The sequence below is a fragment of the Tribolium madens genome, unplaced genomic scaffold (assembly GCF_015345945.1).
Source record: "Tribolium madens isolate multiple individuals breed KSU strain unplaced genomic scaffold, Tmad_KSU_1.1 Scaffold_20;HRSCAF=117;Tcas5.2_LG4, whole genome shotgun sequence".
NCBI classification, from domain to species: Eukaryota; Metazoa; Arthropoda; class Insecta; order Coleoptera; family Tenebrionidae; genus Tribolium; species Tribolium madens.
In genome coordinates this window covers 12,315,316-12,325,394 of record NW_025400985.1, presented here as the reverse complement: position 1 = coordinate 12,325,394, position 10,079 = coordinate 12,315,316, and the positions used below count along the sequence as shown (strand labels likewise).

At 33.6% G+C, this 10,079-nt stretch overlaps 3 protein-coding genes across 4 annotated transcripts in view; 1 reads left to right on the top strand and 2 right to left on the bottom strand.

Annotated features, from left to right (window-relative positions):
- Positions 1–929: 929 nt before the first annotated feature.
- LOC123005285 (protein FAM151B) lies at positions 930–2,654 on the bottom strand. 2 transcript variants are annotated; one of them, XM_044398965.1, is made up of 4 exons: positions 2,475–2,654; positions 1,742–1,867; positions 1,456–1,694; positions 930–1,408 (listed from the first exon to the last, which is right to left on the bottom strand). In XM_044398965.1, the coding sequence occupies exons 1-4, from the start codon at positions 2,509–2,511 to the stop codon at positions 965–967; spliced, it is 846 nt and encodes a 281-aa protein (XP_044254900.1). In that variant the 5' UTR covers positions 2,512–2,654; the 3' UTR covers positions 930–964. The 2 variants fall into 2 exon arrangements, with proteins under 2 accessions (XP_044254900.1, XP_044254901.1); XM_044398966.1 differs by having other exon boundaries at positions 2,590–2,648.
- Positions 2,655–3,411: 757 nt separating this feature from the next.
- LOC123004950 (ATPase family protein 2 homolog) lies at positions 3,412–6,059 on the bottom strand. The gene is made up of 5 exons (XM_044398500.1): positions 5,538–6,059; positions 5,155–5,488; positions 4,109–5,109; positions 3,694–4,052; positions 3,412–3,643 (listed from the first exon to the last, which is right to left on the bottom strand). The coding sequence occupies exons 1-5, from the start codon at positions 5,896–5,898 to the stop codon at positions 3,419–3,421; spliced, it is 2,280 nt and encodes a 759-aa protein (XP_044254435.1). The 5' UTR covers positions 5,899–6,059; the 3' UTR covers positions 3,412–3,418.
- A 2,622-nt stretch (positions 6,060–8,681) lies between these two features.
- LOC123004911 overlaps positions 8,682–10,079 on the top strand; it is a 6,328-nt gene continuing 4,930 nt past the window's right edge. The window contains exon 1 of the mRNA XM_044398437.1: positions 8,682–8,840. Coding sequence (XP_044254372.1) covers positions 8,838–8,840 — 3 coding nt within the window. The 5' untranslated portion in view covers positions 8,682–8,837. The remainder of the gene's footprint in view (positions 8,841–10,079) is intronic.

The following is a 10,079-nucleotide window of genomic DNA, read 5'->3' as shown; positions in this document are numbered from 1 at the left end:
ATAATAAATTAACAAAAATAGTATAAAAAAATAGTTGTAAATTACGTTATGTTACGTCTGAGGCAAAACGTTCATTAAGTATGGTTATAAAGCGTGTTTTAATACGATTTTCACCTAGTCGCCTATGGAATTTCCATGCAAAATAAAAATGCTGCTTTTAAAAAATATTGAATCTAATTAACCTCAAATGTTAATTTATTTCAATTGACAGCTGTCACTGTTGACAGAACTATCTGATTCAAAAAGAGTAGACCAACACAGAAAAATTTACAYGTAAAGAAATTCTATAGGCGACTAGATGAAAATCATTTTAAAACACTGTATTTTTCATCGTAGTATTTCTGGGTAATAAATGTACTAGTAGTGAAAGAAATGTTGTATAAAACACGGTAGAGAAGAATTTTATAAAATCTCTTCTCTACCTTGTGACATAATATACTATTATTGAATTATTGTATTACCCAAAGAGGACGTAATGAAGTCATAAATCACATCAAGAGTTTTTCTCCAGAGTTGAAARAATGTATTCAATTTAATATGTATACCTGCCTTATTCAAAATTAAATTAATGACTTTCCTTGGGTGCTCCATTATATCCAGAAAATTATAAATTAAAAATAAAACTTTCCGGCTTTTAAAGTAATTATTTCAGCGAAAACATGAAAAGTGGTTTTTCTTTTGTTTGTTCTTTACCTTTTTAAATTAAAATCCTTTTTACAAAAGCCGCAAACTTTTTAATATAGCGTTTATTAATTTCTCAAACGCATTTCCATCTATAGAGTTGTCAAGACTCATAAGTTTGTTGGATTAGTAGCCAGATGTTCAGCTTTACAAATTACACGTATTTGCAGCGATATAGGGGTGGAAACCACCCCATCGATTCCGGGATTAACTGGTTTGTCTGAATCACCAATTACACGAAAATCACATACATCTGCCATTTTATTGTGAAATTTTACAAAATTTAATTGYCTAAATCCAAGCGGTCGCGTAAATCCTTCGGAACGTCAACATAAACTCGTTTAATCCCATATTCAAAAATCAAATCCCTCAGTTTTGGGACGTCGACCTCGTCCCCTTCGCTGGACCAAATGGTCAGAGTGCAATTTTTCACTTCATCCTTCAAAAGCTTCATTTCGGTGGAGCTTTGCGCCGCAGTTCCCGCTCTAACGGCGAACGTTATCTCCTGTTTAACGTCATTTTCTCTTATCACTTCAATCATCGCATTTACTTGGGCGTTATTGTATGTGAGGCCCATTACTGGTCGAGTTGTCGTCCATCCGAGTGATAACACAGACTTATCGAAGATTTTCGCTGTTGATAAAAAGATTTTCGGATCGACTGGGACAGTCTCGAGATTAATCGGRCCTCGAATGATATCCGCGTTGATCCATAAAGGATAATCAATCTGGAAATTTCAGTCTCAAACAAGCCAATTTGACCCAAATCACAAACCGAATTGTATTGTTTTCGGATAAAGTCAACAGATTTGGTGAAAACCTCCGTTGACTTAAAATCCAACTTGACACCTTTCCGGTTGTTTTCCTTCTTGTTAAAACTGTGAATCGTTGTTAGAAATTCCTCGAGGGAGAGGTCGGATTGGGTTGCAGGTGGATGACCCATGATTGGGATTAACTCACCACTTCCATTGATTTTGCCGTAAATGACGTCAGCTTCCAGCATCATTACGGAACCTGGAAGTGTTTATTACTGGTTTTGCAACATGGTTGATTTTTTTTACTGTTGAGAGATGCAGCGAGATAGGTTTTGTTGTTCACAGCGTGGGCCCAAGTGATTTTTGTTAAATTGCCATTTATGTCGGGGAAAAAGTCGTTTATGTCCATGGAGTCGAYGAGAAAGAAGCATCCTGCGAGGGAGGAGCACGTTTTAGCTTTTTCCAGTTTTGCACTTTCAGTGGTATAAAAATGTTATTAAACTAACAAAAATTTACTTAAATACAGTGGAAAATAACGAGTTGCAGAAGACATCCAGCAAGAGTTTAAAATTGCGAGTTKCAGAAYAAATAATTGCKTGAATGGCTTTCTGTAACGACTTTTATACTAGTGTTTGAATTTTGCGTTTTTATGCYATTTTTAWTTAAAAAAAAAAAMAATTTWAATTTAGGGAATTTTGTGTCTGTTGGTGACACGTGACACTCGACCTGACATTTATTATTGTGGGTAGGTATTCTGAAAATGAATTCTCACTATTTTTTTGGAAAGAAATTGACAAGAATATATTTTTTTCCAACATAAAATACACTTGGCTAATTACGCACCCAAACAAGTTCGTTAATAGCGTTGAATAATGTGAAACAGAAAAACATTGAAAAAAAATAGACATCAAAATACGTTTTGTTAACAATAATTACGAAGATTAGGTACATGCGCTAAAAATATGCAAATGCARCGTTACTAAAGAATTAGCTCATGTTGGAGGGTCTGCAACCAGTAATACAAGTCAGTCATTCTCACCCATAAGCAGCACTAATCGATAAATTTTCGTGTTCATCACTGAAARAATTTCAGGTTTTCTTTGGTTTACGTAAAATAAGGAAACTAAGTGACTAAAAAACAAGGTTGAYCTTACAATTTTATCAGATTTGATGRCACTTCAATTGATAAAAAATAATTATCTAGTCCTTGACGTATGACGATTACTTACTGCATTCGAATTGCATTAATGTTTAAAAATACAGTGGCCGATTTTGAATAGATATAAATGTTGTAAATTAGTCGTAAAATAAATGTTTGGTGACTTTGAAATGGTTTTTATTATTGTTAAGTTGGTGTTTCTTAATTGTAGTAATAAAGAAATTACCAACATTAATTGACATTTGAAAAATAAATTATTTTTAATAAACCATCGCTTGAAGGAACACTGTGGGGTGCAATTGGGGTTTGCCTTTTTTAATTAATACTTGCTTTTTGTGCTATGCCKATGCCAGAAAGAAATCACATTTTTGACATTCTGAAAATTCACTGTAAAGCAGGCTTTAACGTCAAATATGACTTTTTTTAATGCTCCAAAACGTTAAAACATATCAGTGACAAAAATGATTATAAGTGGGTTTGTTTTTTTGATGATCTTATCTCTTGTAACAAATTAGAAGGTATTAATTTGCTTTCCGTACCGGAAAAATAAGATCAAATTTTTGACATTCTGAAAATTTCACTGTAAAGCCGGCTTAACGTCAAATTTGACTTTTCGAACTCTCCGAAATGTAAAACTCTATGCGTGACTAAAAGCAACTCAAATTTAAAAACTGGTATCAGATTTTATTTCACTTTTCAAAATTACTTTTTTAGATTTAACTAAATTGATCGCCTTCTATTTTCGAGTCAATACACTCTCGACCACAAACTAATTCGGTTGTGTTGATTCAAACCCTTTTTCCGCGAATTAAAACTATTACAAATCAAATTTTTTTATTCAAATAATCTTGATACAATTGAATCAGACTATCTGGCGTTCTGGGCCTTACTATCGTTAAAGCCTTATCAAAATGCCTTTTTTCTACAAACTCCGCCTCAAGACTGTCCTCTAAAGCCATCATTGCTGCCTCATGACACACTGCATTAACCTCAGCCCCTGAATACCCCCTTGTCGACCGAACCAACTCCTCAATATCCACATTACAAACCTGTAAAAACCGCTGAAACTCAAAAAAAAACAGAAAAAAAAACAACTTACTGGCATTTTAGCCAATTTCAATTTAAAGATTTCTCGTCTCGTGTCATCATCAGGYAACGGAACATAAACAATTCTATCAAGTCGGCCTGGCCTTAAAAGCGCTTTATCGATACGATCAGGGCGATTTGTGGCCGCCAAAACAGTGACATCCCCCAGGGGCGAAACCCCATCCAACTCGGTCAACAGCTGGGCCAAAACCCTCTCTTGCACACTCGTACTCGACCCGGAGCCCCTCTCGCCCCCTAAAGCGTCAATTTCGTCGAAGAATATCACAGAGGGGGCCACTTGTCGCGCCTTGCGGAACACCTCCCTCACTGCCTTTTCTGACTCCCCCACCCACTTACTAAACAATTCCGGCCCTGTAAAACTTCAATTAACTTAATTGACTCAATTAATTATTAATTTTATTAATTACCCTTGATTGAGAGAAAATTGAGCCCACTTTCGGTGGCCAAAGCCTTGGCTATCATCGTCTTCGAGCATCCAGGGGGGCCAAACATGAGKACCCCCTTAGGTGGCGTCACCCCCAGACGAAGGAAACTCTCCGGGTGTCGCAAGGGCCACTCCACGGCCTGTCTGAGTATCAATTTGAGACGCTCRAGCCCCCCAATGTCYCCCCAACGCACATTCGCCACTTCCACTTGAACCTCACGCATGGCACTTGGTCTAACGTGTCTCAAAGCCGATTTGAAATCATCGACGGCGATTTTCTCAGCATTGCGTTTAGAGGCCACAAGGCCGGCCCTGGAGCACAAAGAGAGCAAATCAGCCCCGACAAAACCGTGCGTATTTAACGCAATCTCGGCCAAATCCGGCTCTGATAAATCATGRCCGACTTGGGATAAAAGTTTCGCAAGGATTTTTTCCCGATTTTTTGGGTTGGGGGTACTGATTTCAATCTCGCGCTCTAGGCGGCCCCAACGCCGCAAAACCGGGTCAATGGARTCGAGTTTGCTCGTGGYTGCAAGGACAAAAACGCGATTTTTTAAATTATCCAATATTGTTAATAACATCGCAAAAACGCGTTTTTCCGAATCTGACATTCTTTGGGACCTTGTGGGGCATAAAATATCAACTTCGTCTAAAATTACGATACTGGGAGAGTGCTCCACAGCCTCCTCGAAAAGATTTTTGAGCGTTTCGTCAACATTTCCGCTGGATTTGTACAAATCTGAGGCGTTTATTTCGATAATGTGGGCCTGGAAATCGCGGGAAATGGCCCTTGCTAGGAGAGTTTTCCCAGTTCCGGGATTTCCATACAAAAGGATTGATTTGCAGTGCTTCAGCCCGTAGGGGTTCCTGGGGCTCAAAAACGCACTTATTGTCTCTTTTATGTCGGCGATTTCGGCATCCAAACCACCAATTGTTGAAATTAAATCCTTCCCGAGTGTCTTTTCCGCAAATTCGGTGTCGTCCCTGAAATTTTTATTTAGTTTTTTTGGATGCGATTTTGTTAATTACCCGAATAATTTCCAACTTGTTTTACTCATAATTGTGTAAAATCGGCTCCCTTTTATGGTCAAATTCCCAAAATCATCGGCTAAGTGTTCAGTTTCGATTGATTTGATTTCAAAAATTAGGACTTTTCCAAAATACATCAAACTGATCCTGTTTTTGACACAGAATAACTTCTCGGTGAAGCTTTTTTGAATCCTGTTGGTCAACTCCGGGGTGAATTCAAGCGATTTTGGTTTATTTAACGTCACGAGAGTGACTCTCCAAGCTTCAGGTGCGTTTTCAGGCATTGCTGAAACTTTCACKGCTTGATTTACCTCYCCTKGACACAATTTCAGTGCTGMAACGATTTAAATTAATTATAATTGATTCAAGTCTGGAGGAGGTACCATGCTTTGTTAATAAAACCCCAGTTAAGTGTTTTTCGGTTGTGGGCCAAACCACTTTTGCCACAGGGGGTGAATTCTCAAATTCCAATAGCCCCCATTCCCCGATTGAAAGTCCACATAATTGAATTGCACTCTGACTTAAAAATACCAAACTGTCTTTATCAACCACTCCTTTAATGTCTTCATTCACTTTGATGTCTAGACTTCCAAAAAGGACGTGGTTTTGGATAAAATTGTAACTGTTTGGGGTTGGAGGGCAATCACTTGAGTGTTTATCAATGTCTTTGGTTGTGATATGGATGAGGCATTTTTCACACTGAAGCCACGGAGAGTTGCCCTTTTTGGTCTTTTGGTGGGCCATTTAAAGAGGTTATTGTGCATGCCAGATTTAAAAATTTCGAGGTTAGGAACTGTCAAGTGTCAAGGACGGACTCAAGGCCGTTTTATCAGATTTATTTCTTGTTAATCATTTTTTTACGTTTAATAMCTTTTTTATCATTMAAAAAATTACATATAAATCTATTATTRYTAACGTTCMATAATTAAAGTTTTGTGCTGCAACCAACAATACACCAGGTTATTTCTGTAACATATCTAATAAGTACCTAATTTTTTAATTTAATTTAATTAATCGTTAATAAACACGCACAGTGTGCGGAAGAAGGAAAAAATCATGTTTTTTACCAATTATTGTTTTCCTCAAAATCAATAATTAATTTTTTATTTGCTCATTAAATGCGCTCAACTTGTTAAAGAATTTCATAATAAACTAGAGTTCATTTTATAAAAAATCATTAAACTGAAATTTATAAATCGTTGCATATTTGAATAAAATGTAAAATTAGTTAAGTGTCATCAGTTGGGGTTACGGCTCATTTAAACAAAGTAATTTTAATGTAATCAGTTTTAATGACATTTTTTTATTTAACTTTGGAAATTATAGTCCACTTTCATTTTTTAACAATTCAGTTTATTTTTTCTTTCCAATTAAATAAACTGGTAACAATAACTTAATGAATACGACCAGGGACACAAAACTACTTCTCAGTGTTGTCAGTTCAAAAAAATAAAATTTACCAGATCTGAGTGGAAAAGTTGTGAGATTTACATCTATTTTCACCAGATTACAAGACCATAATTTAAATCATTCCAACAGAGCCAAAAGTTTACGTTTTTTACATAAACTGTGTGGTTAAAAAAGCACATAATCTTTTCATAGCAATTTATTGATTATTGACTCGGAACCTATAAAAAAAGTTTTCAGCTCAAAAATCCGCTAAAACAATCAAAAAAAGCAAAAGTGACATCATTTGTGGCCTAATTCTATGATTTTTTTGAATTGCTTTTAACAAAATTTTGCGAAAACGTTAAAACATTTAAGAAATGCAAAAATAATAGAATTTTTGGATCTATTTAATGATTCTTTAGATTGTTTTAGTAAAATTTCGCAAAAACTAAAGATTTAACACAATAATATTTGTTTTGACTTAAATTTGCTCAAAAACCAGATAAATCAAATAAGATAAACAAAATAAGATCTATTTTAATTTGTTTTTTTATTTTTTAGGCATGTTTGGACAAAATTTCGCAAAGTAAATGAGCTTATCTAATTAAAATACGTACTAAGTTGAGCGAAATAAAAATACTATCAATTTTGTAATTTGTCAGCTTGTTTAAACGCGAAATTGTTTGATTTTTTTACTTATAACACGTTCTTAAACACCCAAAGGGGTCATACAAATAAAATTATTTTTGGCCTAAATTGTTAAATTTTTAGTTCGTTTTGAACAAAATTTTGCGTTTTTAATAATATAAWTTTTGCCTTAATTTGATGATTTTTTGGTTTGTTTTATTAAAATCTCGCAAAAAAACTTGAGTTTTTACCCAAAAACGTGCTCATTTTTGAGTAAACTTCTTTATTTTCCGGTTTGTAACATAACATAAATTTTAATTTATCTTTATGTTTATTGARCGTGTCTGGACAAGATGTTGCAAAAAATGAACCTCTGCTTCAAAAACAAACTAAATTCAGCAAGAAAATAATAATTTTTAGTTTGTTTTTAACAAAATTTTGCGAAATAATTACCTTTTTATCTAAAAAACAGGCTAAAATACTCGAGAAATATAATTTTTGACTTCGTTTTATACTTTTTTTCGTTTGTTTTAGCGAAATCTTGCAAAAACTTAAGGTTTCACCACAAAAACGTGCCAAAAAACATTTTTGAGTAAAGTTTTTGTTTTTCAGTTTGTTTTGGACTTAATTATACTTAAAAACATCAATTGTAATTTATTTTTATGATTTTCAAGCATGTTTGGGGAAAATGCAAACAAAATTTAGCAAAAAAATATTAATTTTAATTTAATTTTGTAATTCTTTAGTATGTTTTTAAGCACAAAAACGTGTTTAAACATGATGTATGCAAAAATCACTTACAAAAAATCACAATCATTTTGACCCAATTTATTGGGTTTTTGATTTGTTTTTAATAACATTTTGGCAAAATAAATGTGTTTCTAGCTGAGAAATGTATTAAAGCGTTGGAAAAAAAGAAAAAAAATTATTTTTAACCCTGTTTAGTTAAATTAGTAAAAATTTWAAAAACGCCGAAACGCTTTAAAATTTTAACTTTTTTAATATAATTTAAACACAGGAAAAAACCCTTAAAATTTTCATTTGTCCTAAAATGTTGACCCAAATATATGTAGTTTTAACTACCAAGAGTTTGATATTTTTGGGTAATTTATTTCCTTATAGTTTCGATTAAATTATGCCATTCAACACGGTGGGTATTTTGCAAGTGGACTCTACTTTGAATAATTTATTTTTCACGCAATTCAAAACCTTACGTAAGTGAAACTACTTCTAAATGAGGTGTGAAGCTTCAAGAATAGAAAATTCTGGTTGAAAAATCCAACAAAACTACCCACATTTTAAAAATTGGATTAAAAGAAGTGTTCTTTCACCCTTTCAGCCCAGCTAATAATTTATGTCGGGCTTTGAAACTTTGCGCTTTTCCAGTAATCTCCTAACAAATTACACTTTTTGTAATTTTATTGCACCTGCAAGCCAGACGTTGATCGCATCTCCTGGGGCGGCCAGAAGTCGTAGTGGGGTTCTTGTTGGTCGTCTTAACTCTCAAATTGCAGGTCAGATAGATTGTGACTGTGAAAGTCTTTACACGTTCAAGTTCTTCATATTATGCAATAAATAAATCAAACAGTGCTGGTGAGATGGTCGTGATCCTTTTTTGAATACGTGTAGAAAGTACAAGAAAGTTGGCGGAATATTACACCTGGAAAATGGTAGGTCTTCACTCATTACCACATTTTCGGGAAATTTCGGTCACCGGTTACGGAATTTCACACCATGAAAATTCAAGAGTTGCTCAAAAATTATATAATTTTTATTTTTACGTAAAATTTCTCAGAAATAAGAGTAGAACAACAACTACCTAAGAGTCGTTATTAAAACGGTACTTTAAGTGTTTTCATTAGAAAATTATCTCCTCATTTAGAATGACACACTATAATTGCATTAATTTGGGTCAAGAAATAGTTAAAAACCAAAAATTTAAGGATTTAATAGCGTAAATGTGAGAAAAATTAACTCTTATTAAGCCTAGTAATTATCCTTTTGTTTTTACAAAGCGTAACAAATCTTTTAAGTAATACCGCATGATATAGGAAGCACCAAAGTGGCAGTTTTAGAAAAAATGGCTTATATAATAACCACTTCTTATGTTTCATAGTGTATTGTTTTATTAACAAAAGACAATAACTTTCCGCATTGAGAAAAAGTAAAACTTTCGTTGAAAATTTGCTTTTTTTTTGCTTTTTCTTTTCGAATTTATGCCAGTGGTAATGTGTCATTGACATCCGCATTTTATTATGGATCTCACCGCTAATTGCCTCAATGCCTTGAATACAAATCCTTAGGTCAGCGCAAATTAATAAAAGCTGCACCTTTTTCACTAATTACTTCACATACCAATATCCTGCAATGCAATTATGCTTCTCCACTTCAATTATATTATTAGAAAACTGAAAAATTTCGATTTGAAAGTCAACAACAGGTCTAGCACTGCATATAATTGACCAATTCAGAACAATATCTCAATTGCAAGTCATGCTACATTCACTTCTAATTGCATAATGATTTTATTGTCAATTTATTGTAAAAGTAAACACGTATATTATAAACTAGTTGCGTGATACGGAAAATTACGAAGAATTTTTGTCAAACCGTTATTGCAATTACTGAAAAATTATTTAGATACACTTAATTGGACATTTCTTTGCTACTTTCACAGCCAAGTTCAAGGCTAGAATAAGAAGTCTCCATTTTTTAAACCTTCTACCAAATTTAGAATAATAAAAAAACTCTATGAAGAAGACATTTACACTAACTAACCACTACTACTACTATCACTTGAGCTTATTTTCAAAAAAATTTTTTTGAAAGAAACATATGTTTTATACATTTTATGCTTTCTATGTTTTAAGAAAAATTTTTATTGGGCAATTTTGTTTAGTTTTTGATAA